The 17,914-nt window shown below is 41.0% G+C and overlaps 1 protein-coding gene across 1 annotated transcript in view; it reads left to right on the forward strand.

The window, feature by feature from the left end:
* The window catches only part of PAK3 (p21 (RAC1) activated kinase 3), a 411,616-nt gene that overhangs the window by 363,324 nt on the left and 30,378 nt on the right, over positions 1 to 17,914 (forward strand). The window contains exons 12-16 of the mRNA XM_079765689.1: positions 6,799 to 6,847; positions 7,143 to 7,255; positions 8,901 to 9,018; positions 10,463 to 10,562; positions 11,052 to 11,248. Coding sequence (XP_079621815.1) covers positions 6,799 to 6,847; positions 7,143 to 7,255; positions 8,901 to 9,018; positions 10,463 to 10,562; positions 11,052 to 11,248 — 577 coding nt within the window. The remainder of the gene's footprint in view (positions 1 to 6,798; positions 6,848 to 7,142; positions 7,256 to 8,900; positions 9,019 to 10,462; positions 10,563 to 11,051; positions 11,249 to 17,914) is intronic.

Here is a 17,914-nt window from a genome sequence, read left to right on the forward strand (position 1 = left end):
TGGCGACTCCACATTTTCTTTCCTCTGTGAGTTATTTCGTTTCCCCATTCTGGCTATTACCAGAAAGCTCAAGCTTCCGTTTGCGTGGACCTGGGCCGTGTGCTGTGGGGACTTCGCTCCACCCGAGTTTCACTGAAGTGCTCTGACACTAGGACGTGTGGCTGCCTTTGGTTGGTGGGAACCAGACTTGCCCAGGGTCAGTGTCCCCAGTGTTCCGTGTGGTCTCGTTTGCACACTTAGAATCAGGGGCCCTGTCTGCACCACACTGTTGGTATGTGCCGAAAATGAGATCCTTAGCATGTGCCAGGAGTCAGAGTTTCCCTGTGTCTGCCCCAAGACTCGAGTGTCAAAGTCTCTGTTTCCTTGTGTGGTTTCTCGTTGAGAATCAGGGTCCCTGTGTGTGCATGCACCAACAATTGTGGTCGCTGGCTCTTAGTGTGAATGCGCTGTGAGTCAGGGATCCCAGGCAGCTGTGTCTGGCATGCCAAATTCCCTGGAGTGGAGCTGCGTCCTGTGTGTGCTCTCTCTACTGAGCCAAACCGGCTAGAGCGCACATTCTTAAAATCCTGAAGGTGAGCTGGCTCCGTGGTGCACTCTCCCAGAGTCCCGGAAAGGGGGCGGAGTCCGTCCTGCGCGCCAACTTCCCCAAAGGGAAGCCCTTCTGTGCACACTCTAAGATTCCCAGAAGGGGGAGCTGTGACCCGCAAGCCAAATTCCCGGAAGGGGAGCCCTCTGTGCGCACTGACAGATTTCCCCGACGGGGAGCTGCTTCTATCCCGAGCGCGCCAAATTCCCTAGGGGGGAGCGCGTCCCTGCGCAAAGCTCGGCAGCTTGGGCGAGGGGCGGGTCTATCAGTTAATATGGCGCTCTCCGCACGCCTGTGAGCGCTCAGCAGCTTGGGGGAGGGGCGGGTCTATCAATTACTATGGCGCTCTCCGCGCGCCTGCTGGGAGTGGGGTAGGCTCTTTGACTCACGGAATTCTGCTGAGAAGTCTGGATTCTTGTTGTTTGTTGGTCTGAAGCTGTGATAGCAGTTCTCTGTGCCCAGTGGCTGCAGGGTCCTGTTTTGTGTCAGAAGCCAGGATCCGAGTCTCAGGCAGCTCTGTTTCCCAAGATGGCGTGGTCTCCGCGTCCGCACCAGCTGCTGAGAAGTGTCCACTTTATGCGCGGGGCTGCGCCGTCTAGGACTGCCCAGTTAGGGAGCCCCTTGGAAGACATGCAGAATCTAACTGACCCTAGCTCATACACACACACACACACAACACACACGTCTACACTCTCCTCTATGGGTTCCTCACTCACACTCTCTCCCTACCTTCCAGCCGGTCACCATCTTTTTCGCCTTTAAGATTCTTGCTTTGTCGTTGGTGTTCGTCAATTTAATTATGATATGTCTTGCCGTCCGTCTTTTGGGGTTCAACTTGTTTGGGACTCTGTGTACTTCTTGGACTTGGATATATTTTTTTCTTGCCAATATCAGGGAAGTTTTCTGTCATTATTTCTTCAAACAGGTTTTCTATTCCTTGCTTCTCTTCCTCTCCTTCTGGTATATCTATTAAGCAATTGTTATTTCTTTTTGTGTTATCCCAAAGCTCCCTTAGGCTCTCCTCTTCCTTTTTAGTCTTCTTTCCAGTTGCTGCCATGTTTGTGTGTTTTTCTACCTTGTCTTCTACTTCGCTGATGCAGTCCTCAGCCTCTTCTAGTCTACTTTTTAAGCCTTCCATTGTGTTTTTTATTGCAGCTATGTCGTTCTTTATCTGCTCTTGGTTTCTTGTAATGTTGGTGACATTCTCATTCAGCTCCTTATAGGTCTCATTGAGTTGTGTGCATTTGTCCTCCAACCGTTTAAACATCCTTATAACCATTACTCTCAATTCTATCTCTGGTAAGCTGCTAACTTCAGATTAATTTAACTCCCTTTCTGGATATTCCTCTTTTCCTTTCCTTTGGGGATAGCTTTTTTTGTCTTCCCATGTTTTCCTGTAATGTTTTAGTTGTAGATCCACTTGCTTTGCTACCCAGGTTCTTTTGGGGATGGTGCTACTGGTGTAATCTCTCAGTTCTCCTGGGCTTGGTAATGTAGTGTAGCTCCCTATTTGAGCTATTTGGGTTCTCTTGATGTAGGCCTGAACTCTTGAGAGGCACAACTGTGGTGTCTAGAAGTCAGCAGCTATGGAGGAGAGTGTCCTAGTTTTTGCTGTCTTGCACCCTTAGTTGAAATTGCACGTGTCCAGCGGGAACTCACAGTGGCACCCAGGAACCGTCTGTTGAGGGAGCTCACAGTGGCTCCCACTAGCGCCCTGTGTGTAGATGGGCTCAGGGTGCCTACCTGTTGAAAATTTGCATCTGTGGAGGTGTATTTGCCGGCACAGAGCTCTGATGCGCTCTGAGGGGTCCTGGCACTGGGGTTGAGCACCTAGGGTGATTGTGGGAAGTTATTCAGGAACAGGGGTTTCAGAATTTCTGCTGCGGGGCAGTGCGTCCTTGTCTGTACAGAATCACACCCAGCAGGGGCTCAAAGCAGCTCCCCAGAGGACCCTATGGGTATATGGACTCAGGGTGCCTTCCCTTGTCTGTGGCCGTGAGTTTGCCGGCTCTGGAAGTGTGCGCACGAACTGGTGGTGCTTTTTCCCGTGCAGAGCTCTGACGCTTTCTGCGGGGCCCTGGCACTGAAGTTAAACAGCTAGGGTGTATGTGGGAAGTTATTCAGGAGAAAGGAGTTCAGAGTTTCCACTGTGGGGCAGCGTGTCCTTGCCTGTACAGAATCACACCCAGCAGGGGCTCAAAGCAGCTCCCCAGAGGACCCTGTGGATATATGGGTGCAGGATGCCTTCCTTTGTCTGTGGCCATGAGTTTGCAGGCTCTGGAAGTGTGTGTGCAAACTGGTGGTGCGTTTGCCCGTGCAGAGCTCTGACGCACTCTGGCACTGAAGTTGCACAGCCAGGGTGTCCGTGGGCAGTTATTTAAGAAGAAGCAGTTCAGAATTTGTACTGCAGGGCCGCGCACCCTTGTCTGTGCAGAATCACACCCTCAGGGGCTCTTAGTGGTTCCCATGCACTGCCTGGGTAGTGGAGTGCCTGGGTGCCTAGGGGGCTGGGAACATGGCGAATCCTGAGTTCTAGCCCTGGGGGAGGGGCAGGTTGTACTTACTGCTGTCAGGCAGCACACCTTTGGAAGTGAAGGTCCCAGGGTCCGTGCATCTGCAGCTGGGCTGGCAGGTCTTCTACCAGAGTGGCTGTAGTGTCCTGGTTTGCTTTTGAGACCAGACTGGGTGGTGGCAAGGCTAGGATTCTAGTCTCAAGCAGTTCTGTTCTTCAAGATGGTGTGGTCTCTGTGCCACTTGTGTCCTCCCCGGAGTATTTGCAGTGGCCTCAGGGTTTTGCCATCTAAGACTGCCCGGATTGGAAGCCCCCTGGAAGAACTGCAGGGTCTAACTGTCCCTATTTCACTCACACACACACCCACACGCGTCCACACACACCTCTGTCACTCCTTCACTCGATCACACACTCTCCCTCCCTACCTTCCTGACGGTCGCCATCTTTCTCTCCTCTCTAGAACTTTAGTAATTTTAAAATAATAAAGGGCTAAGGGAGGGGAGTCACAAAAAACCCAAGGATTTGAAAGGTTAAGGTCTAGAGATGTTAAACTCGAATCCCCCTTACACTTCAAGTCAATCACAATTTTAACCCCTAGGACAGTGGAAATGGGCTTAGAGAGTGGAGGATGAGATGGTGAAAAAGAGGAAAGCCACCTTGGCAGAAATTTTGGGCCTCTCTCTCTAGGCTTTCACTGGAATAGCTCCCGTTTTATATGGAGGGTTTCTGCATATGATAAAGCTTTCCTCATTTGATAAAGGGATTCCAAACTTAAAGAAAAAGGCAGCGCTAGCAGGCTTTGCTCAGTGGCTAGTGTTGGCCTGTGGACTCAAGGACCCCTAGTTCTATTCTGGTCAAGGGCATATGCCTGGGTTGCCGGCTGGATCCCCAGTAGGGGGTGTGTAAGAGGCAGCCAATTAATGATTCTCTCTCATCATTGATGTTTCTATCTCTCTCTCCCTCTCCTTTTCTGTCTGAAATCAGTTAAAAAAAAGAACTCATAGTTTAGTGTATTTTCTTATAAAAGAAAAATAAAAAGTCAAAACCACTTCAGTAAGAAAAAAAGGACATGGAACCTCTAAAAAGTATTCTAATAGTCCTTGTCCTTTTTAAAAATAGTGATGGACGCTAACAATGTTTTGGCTGGGAGAATGGGAAGAGCCAACTAACAACTCAGCAAGTGAATCATCCTTACTGCGAAACCAGTAACAGCAGCAGCAACAACAATGACAATATTAGCAGTTACCATATTAAAGCACTAACTCTGATCTGGGAACATGGCTAAATGCTTACACAGACTGTGCCATTTAATTCTCTGACTTCTAAGAGATAGAAATACTTTATCTAATTTTGCAGATATCATCACTTTTTTGCATCTGAAGGAATTGAGCAAGTGGTCTACATATATAGGAATAAACCAAGTAAAGGCATTTTTAAATTTAATTCTGCATATAAATTTGAGTAGTTGCTCAGGGCTTATACAACTGAAATACTAGTACACACTAGGTTGAGGTGACCTGTTCCTTTAAACTCAGGTAATTCTGAGTTTGGAAGGGCAAAACACAAACTGGCCTCTAAAATCAGGAAGGTCTGATTTTTTTTTCCCAAGAGGGAAGAGTTTTATGTATACTTGAGTAAAAGAAGAAATGCTTTCTTCACATAAATGCAAGGTTTTATTTCAATTGCATGTTTGCTTAAAAAGACTTTTATTATTTGGTTTATTCAACAAATAGTTATTGAACACCAACTATGTGTTCTGAGCCCTGAATTTCAAATATATAAAATTGAGAGAGCAACTTGTTTAATATAATCCTTAAACCTAAGGAATTTCTGAAATTACCAAATTCTGGTTTAGAGAGCACCTATTGATTAAGTGTGATTTCTCACTCTAATTTCAATAGATATTTAAATACCCATGCAGAGTGACAAGAGCACTACAGTTTATAGATGCTAGATAATGGAATTAAAGAATATTAAAAATTAAGTAACCCATTTTCTATATTTTGCAGGTCAAAGAGTCAGACAGGCTTAGATTATAAACTCTATAACCTTGGACAGGTTTCTTAACCTCTCTGAGCCTCAGATTCCTTATCTATAATATGGGAATAATAGCACTTGCCTTATAGAAATACGGTAAGGATGACATAAGACAGTTTATATAAAATTCTTCTGACACATGCAACATGCTGAATATATGTTATTTGTTATTGTGATTACTATTTTCCCAGTGAGGGGACTGAAACACAGAGAGTGGAATTGACTAGCCTAAGGTCACACAGCTTGTTAATGTTAGGACAAACATTAGAACTCAAATCTCTATTAGTACTCAAATATTCCTTAAACTACACCACCAATTTTAATCCTTAGGAACAGGTAATGTAAACTTCCTAGGCCTGTGATAAATATTTTAGCTCATCCAGAGGGAAAAATGACAAGGAAATGGCTGACATAGCAAGAGAATTCCTGGACTCAAAAAACAAAACAGCAAGGGATACATAGAGAACAAATGAGAAACAACAATTACCAGAAAGTTTAGACAGCAGTGTTAAAGCATTACTATTCCTGGTGAATTACAGAACTGATCTCTATTCTCCTCCCCCTCCTCCTCCTCTTCCTCCTCTTTTTTTATTCACCACAAACATTTCCACAAAAATGACTAGGTTTTTGCTTTTCCTGGAGATGGGAGGTGGGGAGGTGTTTCAGGATGCATAAGTGTTTCACAAAATTTTACCATGACGTCAGCTTTATTAGACAATTTCTATTTGAAAAGCAAAGGAGCCTTGTAATTCAAGTTATATAATGGACACATGAGTACTACCAAGTTAAGAAATGATATATTTTTAAAAGCATAGTGGAGTGTAACCTCATAGTAGAAGCTGTTGAGAAATATAGCAAAAAGAAAAAAAAGGCTTAACAGTAAAGCCATATTGTTATTGGTTTGTGTAGCTATTGGTTAAGTACAGCACTGAGAATGATTTATTTGTTAGATGAAGATATTAAGAATTAGAAATATATTGCCGAAACCGGTTTGGCTCAGTGGATAGAGCGTCGGCCTGCAGACTGAAAGGTCCCAGGTTCGATTCCAGTCAAGGGCATGTACCTTGGTTGCGGGCACATCCCCAGTAGGGGGTGTGCAAGAGGCAGCTGGTCGATGTTTCTCTCTCATCGATGTTTCTAACTCTCTATCCCTCTCTCTTCCTCACTGTAATCAATAAAAAAATATATAATAAAAAAAGAATTAGAAATATATTTTAAAAGCTACTCTGTTTATATGATAAAAGAAACAATTAACTTACAGTTGACTAAGCAAAAAAAAAAAAAGATATATTCTTTCCTAAACTATACTTAAATTTAATTAGATAACTGTCATGTTGGTTGTTGCAACATCCAAGGAGTATTTAAAATGTTCCAGGAGATTCCTAAAAGGAGCAAGGCCACTTTGCTCAGTTTATTACTGTGTAGTACCATGGCACACAGACTGCTGCCAGGAAGTCTGACTGGATTTCCTGGCCCACCAAAAGAAATATGCCATGACTACTTCTGGTGTAATTACTGTACAAAATGGTTGTTACTTTTTTACTTCATCCTTTAATCTTGAGTTTGTTGATATCCTTCTCCTAAAAAAATTACATTTATTTCAAAGACAACATATTGATAGCACTTTGATTGCTAATTCAGTTGATAATTTTCACCTTCACAGGGCATCGGGTACAGTCTATACAGCACTGGACATTGCAACAGGACAAGAGGTAAGTGCTAATATTCAATACTGACTTTTACTTTCCTTTATTCATATTAATCAGATTTCCTCTGATGGCATCTACGCCTGAAAAAAAAAATGGGTACCACTGGATTGATATTGTAGTTTTCTTTATTGGTGTCTAAAGTATCTGAAGTGGATAGTTTACTCATGATTAACCACAGAAAAGGGGGCTTTGTGGCACCAAGACAAAGCTTCTTAAAGAATTTGTATACCCCAAAATATGGATGTTTGTTTTTGGCCTAATAATTGTAATACATTCTTATATTTTAATCATCATTCAGGTGGCCATAAAGCAGATGAACCTTCAACAGCAGCCCAAAAAGGAATTAATTATTAATGAAATTCTGGTCATGAGGGAAAATAAGAACCCCAATATTGTTAATTATTTAGATAGGTAAGTGTGCTCTCTAATTGTGTACTTGTTTTTTTATGGAATGCAATTTTATTGGCAAATTACTTTATTTAAGATCTATTTAGCATTCATTGTATAAATATTTCTCAAGTGTTACAAAATAGAGTATCAGATCTATTGATAAGCTTGCATCCACTTATCTTTGTCCACCCATCAAATGTTTGAAGACGCATTTTATAGTCTTATTTTTAAACATGAGCAGTTTTTGTAATTTCCTTTCGAGAATCATGACTTCTTGTTTGCAGGAAATAGCCTACTGCATATAGGAGAGGGCTGTGGTGCATTAAATTCAAGTGTTTGATTGAAGCTAGTGCAGTCTCTGGGTGTCTAAGTGAGGAAGCCTGTCTAAATGGCCCCGCTTTAATGTGTGCTTTGCAATTAACTGACAGTGAGGCCCAGGGAATTGAAACTTTAATTTCAAACCTTTTTCCTAGACCAGGTAATGAATGTCTCTTTCATCAGTGGTATTAGCAATGGGTTATATAAATAAATAACTAAATAAATAAATAAATAAATAAATAGGCATTTAAAGACAGCACCAGCTCTTCAATTGTGGTTAACATCTGTCTCCTTCAATTTCAATAAGTGTTTGTTTAGCACCACTGTGCTGTGTACTCTGGGGGTACAAAGGAAATAAGACTGGGTCTACAATATCAGCGAGTTTAGGATCTTGCTTTCTGTGTTTTGCACCAGGTGGACCAGTAGTACAGCAGAGGAAAGGGAGACAAAAAAAGGGAGGGTCAAATTTTATAGTAGAAATAAGTGTTTCATAAAGTGTCACAACTGCCTTCTATCAGAACTGACACTTCATCACAGTAAATCCATTACAAACATTAATCTCTTTGATTTAGTGACTACTTGAAAACATTTCAGTAATCAATTCAGTAGAATTAAAAAATAATAATGCCAAGATCTGAATAAATATTCTGTACATCTGTATGCCATGTGGCCAGTTCAGTACAAGTCAACGTTGTGATTTGGGTTATCCAAAAGGGCTATCCATCGATCCTGTTCACTGAAACTAGCTTTTACAAGGAATATAGTAGTCAGAAACCAGAAGCCTCCCTGTTCTTTTCCTTCCTCCATGGTGCACAGTCATATCTAGTGGTCCTTTGATTTCCATAAATATTCTCTTCCAATGTTAAGGAAGTGTCTCATTAACACTATCACTGATCTCCTCCTCCTCCTCCTCCTCCTCCTCCTCCTCCTCCTCCTCCTCCTCCTCCTCCTCCTTCTTCTTCTTCTTCTTCTTCTTCTTCTTCTTCTTCTTCTTCTTCTGTTAATCCTCACCTGAGGATATTTTCCCATTGATTTTTAGAGAGAGTGGAAGGGAAGGGAAGAGAGAGAGAGAGAGGGAGAGAAACATCAGTTGCCTCCTGCATCAAGGCCAAGGATGGAGTCTGCAACCGAGGTAGGTATCCTTGACTGGGAATCGAACCGAGGACCCTTCAGCCTGCAGGCCAAGACTCTATCCACTGAGCAAAACCAGCTAGGGCAATATTCTCTTCTTGTTATTTAATATAATCAAATGCATAGAAACTGAATGCAAATTATCTTTTTAATAGGAATATGGAAGAGTCCCTACTTTCTTAGGCCAAAGTCAACGTCTTTTTCTTTTTTGTTATAGCTACTTAGTGGGTGATGAACTATGGGTAGTCATGGAATATTTGGCTGGTGGCTCTTTGACTGATGTGGTCACAGAGACCTGTATGGATGAAGGACAGATAGCAGCTGTCTGCAGAGAGGTAAGAAAATATAGTGTTTCTAGCTGATGATAACACCAAAATTGGCAGTTCTTTCTTTATCCCTGATTATTCAGAATGTTTATAACATCAGAGTAATAATAGCATATTTTTTTCTACTGAAAAAAAATTGGAGACCCTAAATTCAGTTTAAATCCTAACATAATGACACTCCTCTTCCCCAGCCCCTAGTTTATTTTAGCTGCTTTGCTATGGATCTTTTGAGTTCCATTATGCCATCCACAAGGTACCATATCTAAGCCTGAATGGTTTTAAGTCTCAGTGAACATGGAAAACAGTAATGTTGGCAAGGAACTTCTTTCTGATTTGGAGGAATTTTTACATAGTAGTTATTTTGTCTTGGATGTGCAATGTGAGCCATGTAAAAATACAAACCATATTATAATCACATCATTTTTTAGAAGGTAACTTAACCAAGGTTTTCCCTCAGCCTGGAAAGTAGTTACCTTCACAGTACAAGTTGGGCATCCCTCATAGCCCTCTAATGTGTTTTAGGTGTCTGCCTCTTTTCCAATAGCAGTGTCATAATACTTATTTTCAATTTAAACCAAGAATATTTTATTATATTAATTTTTTCAATATTAAAAACTCTTTCCATTGGAATTTTATCTTGGACCTTACCATCTACCACATTCATTGTAGTAAGATATTCTATAGATACATTAGGAACTCTGAACCACTGAAACTTGAAAACCATTGATAGAAAAACAAAACAAAGTAATTTCAGCTAGTCTTTGCTTTATTTTAAATTGCTCATATAAATTTCCTCCTTCTTTGTTCTCCTCTCATTCTCATTTCCTCCTCCCCAAACATGCATACATATCCACTAAAAACAGATATTTTCTATTCATGCAATGAATCAAACTTTTAATATTTAGGAGTATATTGGGCCCTGAGTCTGTTGTTTCCATCTTCTAGTATTACAGTGCAAAACATATTCCAAACAAGTGCCTATTGTTACTTCATAGTGGTCCTCAAACCTGGCTGCCCATCAGAAATAGCTCAGGGCACTTGTTTTAAATGCAGATTCTTGGGTTTCACTCCAGACCTACTGAATCAAATCATACCATGGAAACAGAAGCTTACTACATCTATTTAAGACCAAGGTGAATTCATATCCTCTAGATAACTAAGTCAAAGTATGATTATATTAATTGGTTAGTTTGGCTGTATTAACAATTTGGTGCTACTTATCACACCATCACTCTTCATGTCCTAGTTTTACTCAGGAGCTTTCATATGTATCATGATAAATTGCATCACTGATGTAAATGGTAATATGATTTCAAAATGGTGTCAAAGCACTTCGTTATCTATTTCACTTGGCAACATAAAATTATACTCCTGCCCCAAATTTATGTAGATTAAACTTAATTTTAAAAAATTATTTGTGATATAATTAACTTTTTTTTTTCTAATTCAATAGTGCCTCCAAGCTTTGGATTTCTTGCACTCAAACCAAGTGATCCATAGAGACATAAAGAGTGACAATATTCTCCTTGGGATGGATGGCTCTGTTAAATTGAGTAGGTATTTTGGTTCTGATGGTATTTGAGAGAGTATCCGGAGATCTCTACTCTTTTGCTGTCTATCTTGAGAAGAAAATGGCTATTAAAAATGATTGGTTTGGAAGCATTTAGAGCCCAGTTTGAAGCAAAGAATTTTTTAACACTGTGTTCCTATAGATTGTGCCCAGGTTTTGGAGAGGGGGTAGTAATATTTCAGAATTTCTAGTGACCCCATCACCTAAATGACAAATACTTAATTAGAAGACTGAAATATTCTGTAAGTTGGAGAAAACAAGATTGAGGTCCAGTGAAAATGGCATCATATAATTCAGTTATTTCAGACTCTTAAAATCAGGACTAGATGAGAGATCAGGAACAAAAGGATATGAGCTAAGCAGTTGTGGAAGCTCCGTGTCTAACAAAGGAAAGTACAGCCATATCTGAAAGTGTCCTATAGTAAAAGAAATATAATTTGAACTGATTTTAACGGACTTTTCTTCTCTGCAGCTGATTTTGGGTTCTGTGCTCAGATCACCCCTGAGCAAAGTAAACGAAGCACTATGGTGGGAACTCCCTATTGGATGGCACCTGAAGTGGTGACTCGAAAAGCTTACGGTCCGAAAGTTGATATCTGGTCTCTGGGGATTATGGCAATTGAAATGGTGGAAGGTGAACCCCCATACCTTAATGAAAATCCACTCAGGGTAAGTTAAAACTCAGGTACTTCATCTTCAGATAAAGGACAAGGTGAAATGTCATTTCTTGTCTTCACCAAAATTGGCCAGAATGGGCTCTTTTCTGGTATAAGTGATGTAGAAGCTCCAAATTACACTTTTCAAAAATTACTATGTTACTTTTAGTTTCTCTTAAGATGTCTCAATAGGTTTTTCCAGGACTTTGATATTAGTATTTCTAATTACAGGGGTCCTCAAAATGTTTTAGTATCGCTTTCTACTGTTTAAAAAGTGTCTTTTTAAAGCAAGCTGGGGGAAGAAAAGAGTAGTTTTATCACATGCTGTGGTTAAATGATCTATTTAGGAAACACTTGCTTTATAATTACTTTAACAAAGTAAATAAATCCATTTCCATTCAGCTATAATTTTTTAAATTAGATTTGTTTCATTATCAGTAATGATTTATTGAGCAACAACAGCTTGGTGGTTATTGAATGTAATATAGGATAGACACAGGGCCAGCCTGATGAAATCACAAACATAATTAGACTGTCAAGTAGAAAATGAATGGAAATAGTTTGTGTTGGGTAACTCAGTTTGCTACTGAGGAATTAGAAGTTTGATCCTAACATGGTCTGGTTATGATGCAAAGAGAAAAGTTTCATTTCATAGCCAAATACTACCACCTTTATTCACATATGCTGTTGATCATGAGAGAAAAAGGCAAAGGAATATGAAAGAAATACTTGCACAGAACAGAAGTCAGCCAGTAGCTGTTTTTTTGTAGATAGCCTAAAGTTGAGCCAGAAGCTGTATTGTATATATAAAGGTCATCATACTATTGAAAAAAGAAAATATGCACAGATTCAAATTCTACTCTCAAAATGCGTGCAGTGTGCATTTACTAGACCTACAATGCCAAAAGCATCTTGAAAATTGTTTGTATCATTACCACTAAGAGTGTAAAATTTTATTTTACCCTTAGTATACAAAAACCATTGTCTTTAGTATATGATTAAGTGTTTACACATTAAGCTTTTAAAATCCATATTCAAACCAAATATATGTGGCTTACTATACATGTAAAGAAACCTACAAACTAATTGCTTTTGCAGTTGAACATTTTTTAATTGGGAGCTGCATTCCCTATGTATGGGGCGAGTAGCTTCCTCTTCAACCCCTCCTAATTCGTCTCTGCTACTTGTCCTCTTGTCCTAGTCCCTTCACTAATTAATTAGAAAACAACAGATAGGAATGTTATGGGCTATTGCTCTGGACTCATGAAACAATCTGGAAGTGCGATGTGCACATTGATTAGTTGCCTGCAAGGCTGAGTGGAAAAGAAGGAGCATTTTCCCACCCTTTGCAGGTCAGCTCTCTATGAATTTAATCAAGCTTACCCCTGACCTGTGGACCAGCACATCAGGATAATTACTTGAGCTTGTCCTTATTGTTTAACCTCCTTTGCCCATTAAGAAACATCAGTGAAAAAAACACATAAGGCCTCTTATTTCCATGGATTTCCTTCTCTAAATCTTTGGAATTTGGAGGCACTAAACAGGATTATGGCTATTTTGCTTTCTGCCTTCTAATGAGTAATTTACAACCTGCAAAATTTAAGGATTAAATAAATGACTTTGTAAAGCAACTGACCTCAGTAATGCATTTATTACCTTCTTCAGTTTCCCAAATACAATTGATCTTTCTTTTGCTAGGCCATTAACTGTTAGGAAAAAAAAGAAAAAGGGAAACACGTTTTAATCTTTATAGGCATCTTCTAGCCTGGGATTAGAATGCATAATTAACAGTTTATCTCTTAGAATCCACAGTCTTGTATCTAAACAAGCACTTGCAGATTAATAAAACACCAGGTTCAGGAAGCCTACATTAAGGCTATATAACAAAAAGACCTGTCAGAAAGACCACCCTTTTGAAGTCCACTAATAAGATGTACTATAACTTTGCTCATTACTCTCCATGAGTGATCAATCTCCAATATAATATCCAGCAAATCCATATTGAGCCAGCCCTCTTATCTCTCTGCTAGGCACCACAAGTACTTTTTCAGTTTTTATTTTAAATATGTTGTCTTTGTGTTCTCTAATGGAAATCACAATGTATCAAGCTATATGCCCTTATTTGGGATTTAAAAAATGTAGTCACTAAAACCATGGAGAGATTGGAGAAGAAAACATAACATGGGCCTGTAGGAAGCCAATGTTTTCTTGGATGCTGATCACCGGGCCATGTGTGGGGAAATAGGAAATTACACAGCTTCAGGAGAAGTATAAAGGAGGATTAGGTTAGTGCTTCTTTCTTTAAAATCCTTCCAGTACTACCATCCATCCACCACTATAGGCTTTGAGGAAGAAAAAGGAAAGAAGTGGAAAGAAGACAGAGTGATAGAGTGTAGCACGTTGATATGAAAAAAACAAAAAAATTGGCCCATATAGTCAAGCAAATACGGGTGCGTCCTGGCTCCACAACATATAAGCTTTGTGACCTTCAGCAAGTCATGTAAAACCTTTATATGCCAGCTTCCTTTGTGTAAAATGGGGACAATATCTATCTTGCAGAATTAGTGTGAAAGCTAAATGAAATAATGCATGCAAATCACCTAGCACAGTATCTAGCTCATTGTAGGAAATATATTAGAGAGAGACATTTATATATAAATAAAAATGTGAGAAAGGAAAAGGAGAAAAAGGATCCTTAGAGGGCTTTTTACTCATCCATGAGGGGAGATAGGATACCCCACTTTCTCAAACCCCCTCCACACTGGTTATATTCCCATCCCCTCAAGGAGTGGGGGTTTGCACAGTTCAGTTTTATTATCATGAACAGGCAACACTGAACAGGAGAGGTTAAAGGTGAAGACTAGGGCTATATATTTGAGGTATTTTCGCATTTCACTGTGGTGTGTGTGTGTGTGTGTGTGTGTGTGTGTGTGTGTCTTTGTTGTGTCAGTTACAACTGAGCACCCAGTCTATGAATTTTGCCTGTTAACACATCATAGAGGCAAGGAATTAGCTACTACCCACCCCCCTCTCAGTTACAAAGTACTGGAATTTTACTTTGTAAATTGGGAGCTGTGAGGCAATGGGAAGATATGTACACATGTAATACCTTAATAAAAAAATGGAGAAAATCAAAATTTGAAAAAAAAATAAAATAAAAAATAAATAAAATAAATGAAAAATTGGGAGCTGCATTCCCTATGTATGGATTTTTTCCCCCCTATGTATGCAGGGGAGTGCAACTGGAATTGTTTAAAATGTAAATTGTCTTGTACTAATTGACCTAATTTGTTCATAAAATGCCTTTTAAAGGTTGCAGAATTATTGAGTGTACTAATGTTATGAGGTTGGTACTCTTCCAGAGACAGAGAGGAGACAAGCTTCTTCTTTCTTCCTCCACTGCCTAAAGTCTTTGTACTCAACATAATTTACCTTGGACATGTTGTTATGTGACCCATGGACATTTTTAGTGTAGTCTCCAATAATGATGTGTCTTGTTCTTCTATTTACCAAAGTGACTGATGTTAAAATCAAACTTTCGAGAGAAAAAAGATGGCGACCGGCAGGAAGGTAGGGAGAGAGAGAGTGTGAGTGAGGAACCCATAGAGGAGAGTGTAGATGTGTGTGGTGTGTGTGTGTGTGTATGAGATAGGGTCAGTTAGATTCTGCAGGTCTTCCAAGGGGCTCCCGAACAGGGTAGCCCTAGAGGGCGGAGCCCCGCGCACAAAGCGGACACTTCTCGGCGGCTGGTGCGGACGCAGAGACCACGCCATCTTGGGAAACAGAGCTGCCTGAGACTCGGATCCTGGCTTCTGACACAAACCAGGACCCTGCAGCCACTGGGGACAGAGAACTGCTATCACAGCTCCAGACCAACAGACAACAAGAATCCAGACTTCCCGGCAGATTTCCGTGAGTCAAAGAGCCTACCCCACTCCCAGCAGGCGCGTGAGCGCCATAGTAACTGATAGACCCGCCCCTCCCCCAAGCTGCTGAGCGCCCACAGGCGCGCGCGGAAAGCGCCATAGTAACTGATAGACGCGCCCCTCGCCCAAGCTGCCGAGCTTTGCGCAGGGACTCGCTCCCTCTTAGGGAATTTGGCGCGCGCTTGAGCACGGGACAGAAGCAGCTCCCTGTCGGGGAAATCTGTCAGTGCGCACAGAGGGCTCCCCTTTGGGGAATTTGGGGGAATTTGGCTCGCGGGGCACAGCTCCCCCTTCGGAGATTCTTAAAAGTGTGCACAGAGGGGCTTCCCTTTGGGGAATTTGGCGCGCAGGACGGACTCCGCCCCCCTTCTGGGACTTTGGGAGAGTGCACTGAGCCGGCTCACCTTCAGGTTTTTAAGAATGTGCGCTCTAGCCTGTTTGGCTCAGTAGAGAGAGCACACACAGGACGCAGCCCCACTTCAGGGAATTTGGCACGCCGGACACAGCTGCCTGGGATCCCTGACTCACAGCGCATTCACACTAAGAGCCAGCGACCCCAATTGTTGGTGCGTGCACACACAGGGACCCTGATTCTCAACGAGAAACCACACAAGGAAACAGAGACTTTGACACTCGAGTCTTGGTGCAGACACAGGGAAACTCTGACTCCTGGCACATGCTAAGGATCTCATTCTCGGCACATACCAACAGTGTGGTGCAGACAGGGCCCCTGATTCTAAATGTGCACACGAGACCACACGGAACACTGGGGACACTGATCCTGGGCAAGTCTGGTTCCCACCAACCAAAGACAGCCACACGTCCTAGTGTCAGTGCACTTCAGTGAAACTAGGGTGGAGCGAAGTCCCCACAGCACACGGCCCAGGTCCACGCAAACAGAAGCTTGAGCTTTCTGGTAATAGCCAGAATGGGGAAACGAAATAACTCACAGAGGAAAGAAAATGTGGAGTCGCCAAGAAAGGAAATTAGTGAAAATGAAGCTTGCAACATGACCGAAAAGGAGTTCAGAGTAATGGTCATGGAATTTATACATCGGATGGATGAGAAAATCAACAACTTATGCAAGAATCAGGAAGAAATGAAAAGTGATATAGCTACAATCAAAAACACCATGGAAAGTTTCAACAGTAGATTACAAGAAGCAGAGGACCGAATTAGTGAGTTAGAAGATCAGGTACAGAAACAAGCTCAAGCTGAACAGCAATTGGAGAAAAAAATTAAAAAGCAGGAGGAAAGCCTAAGGGAGCTTCGGGACAACATGAAACGAAGTAACATGCGTATAATAGGGCTGCCAGAAGGACAAGAAGAGCAGCAGGGATTAGAAAATCTATTTGAAGAAATAATGACAGAAAACTTCCCGGATATGGGAAAGATAAAAGTTACGCAAGTAAAGAGAGTCCCAAGCAGGATCAACCCCAAAAGACCCACACCAAGACATGTCATAATTTCAATGGCAAATATAAATGATAAAGAGAGAATCCTAAAGGCGGCAAGAGAGAGACAGAGAGTTACCTACAAAGGAACACCCATCAGATTGTCAAATGATTACTCATCAGAAACACAACAAGCTAGAAGTGAATGGAAGGAGGTATACAAAGTGTTGCAAAGCAAAGGACTGAATCCAAGAATACTATATCCAGCAAGACTATCAATCAAAATTGAAGGGGAAATCAGGAGCTTTGCAGACAAAAAAAGCCTCAGGGAGTTTATCACCACCAAACCAGCAATGCAAGAATTGCTAAAGGGAATACTGTAAAAAGAAGAAATAAACAGGTAAGAAGGAATACAGACACAAAAATAGATATGACTGCAAACAAATACCTTTCAGTAATAACTTTAAATGTAAACGGACTAAATGCTCCAATCAAAAGACATCGAGTAGCTGAATGGATAAAAAAAACACGACCCATATATATGCTGTCTACAAGAGACCCACCTCAGAACAAGAGACTCACACAGATTGAAAGTGAAGGGATGGAAAAATATCTTTCAGGCAAATGGAAATGAAAAAAAAGCTGGGGTAGCAATACTTATATCTGACAAAATAGACCTCAAAGTAAATGCCATAACAAGAGATAAGGAAGGCCACTTCATAATACTAAAGGGAGAAATCCAACAAGAAGAAATAATTCTGGTAAACATATACGCTCCCAATATAGGAGCACCCAAATACATAAAAAAACTCCTGGAGGATATCAAGGGAGAGATTAATAGCAACACAATCATAGTAGGAGACTTTAATACCCCACTATCACCACTGGACAAATCCTCTAAACAAAAAATCAGCAAAGAAACAGCAATCCTAAATGACTCACTAGACCAGATGGAATTAATTGACATCTTCAGAACATTTCACCCCAAAGCCACAGAATATACATTCTTCTCAAGTGCACATGGGTCATTTTCAAAGATAGACCATATGCTGGGTCACAGGCAAAGTCTCTTCAAATTCAAGAAGATAGAAATTATATCAAGCATCTTCTCAGATCACAGTGGCATAAAACTGGAAATCAACTACAATAAAAACAATCCAAAGAAATCAAACACATGGAGACTAAACAGCATGCTATTAAACAAGGACTGGGTCACCAGAGAGATCAAGGAAGAAATAAAAAACATCATGGCAACAAATGACAATGAAAACACAACAATCCAAAATCTATGGGACACAGCGAAAGCAGTCTTGAGAGGGAAGTTCATAGCTCTACAGGCCTATTGCAAAAAACAAGAAA

Source organism: Cnephaeus nilssonii (assembly GCF_951640355.1).
Source record: "Cnephaeus nilssonii genome assembly, chromosome: X".
Lineage (NCBI taxonomy): Eukaryota > Metazoa > Chordata > Mammalia > Chiroptera > Vespertilionidae > Cnephaeus > Cnephaeus nilssonii.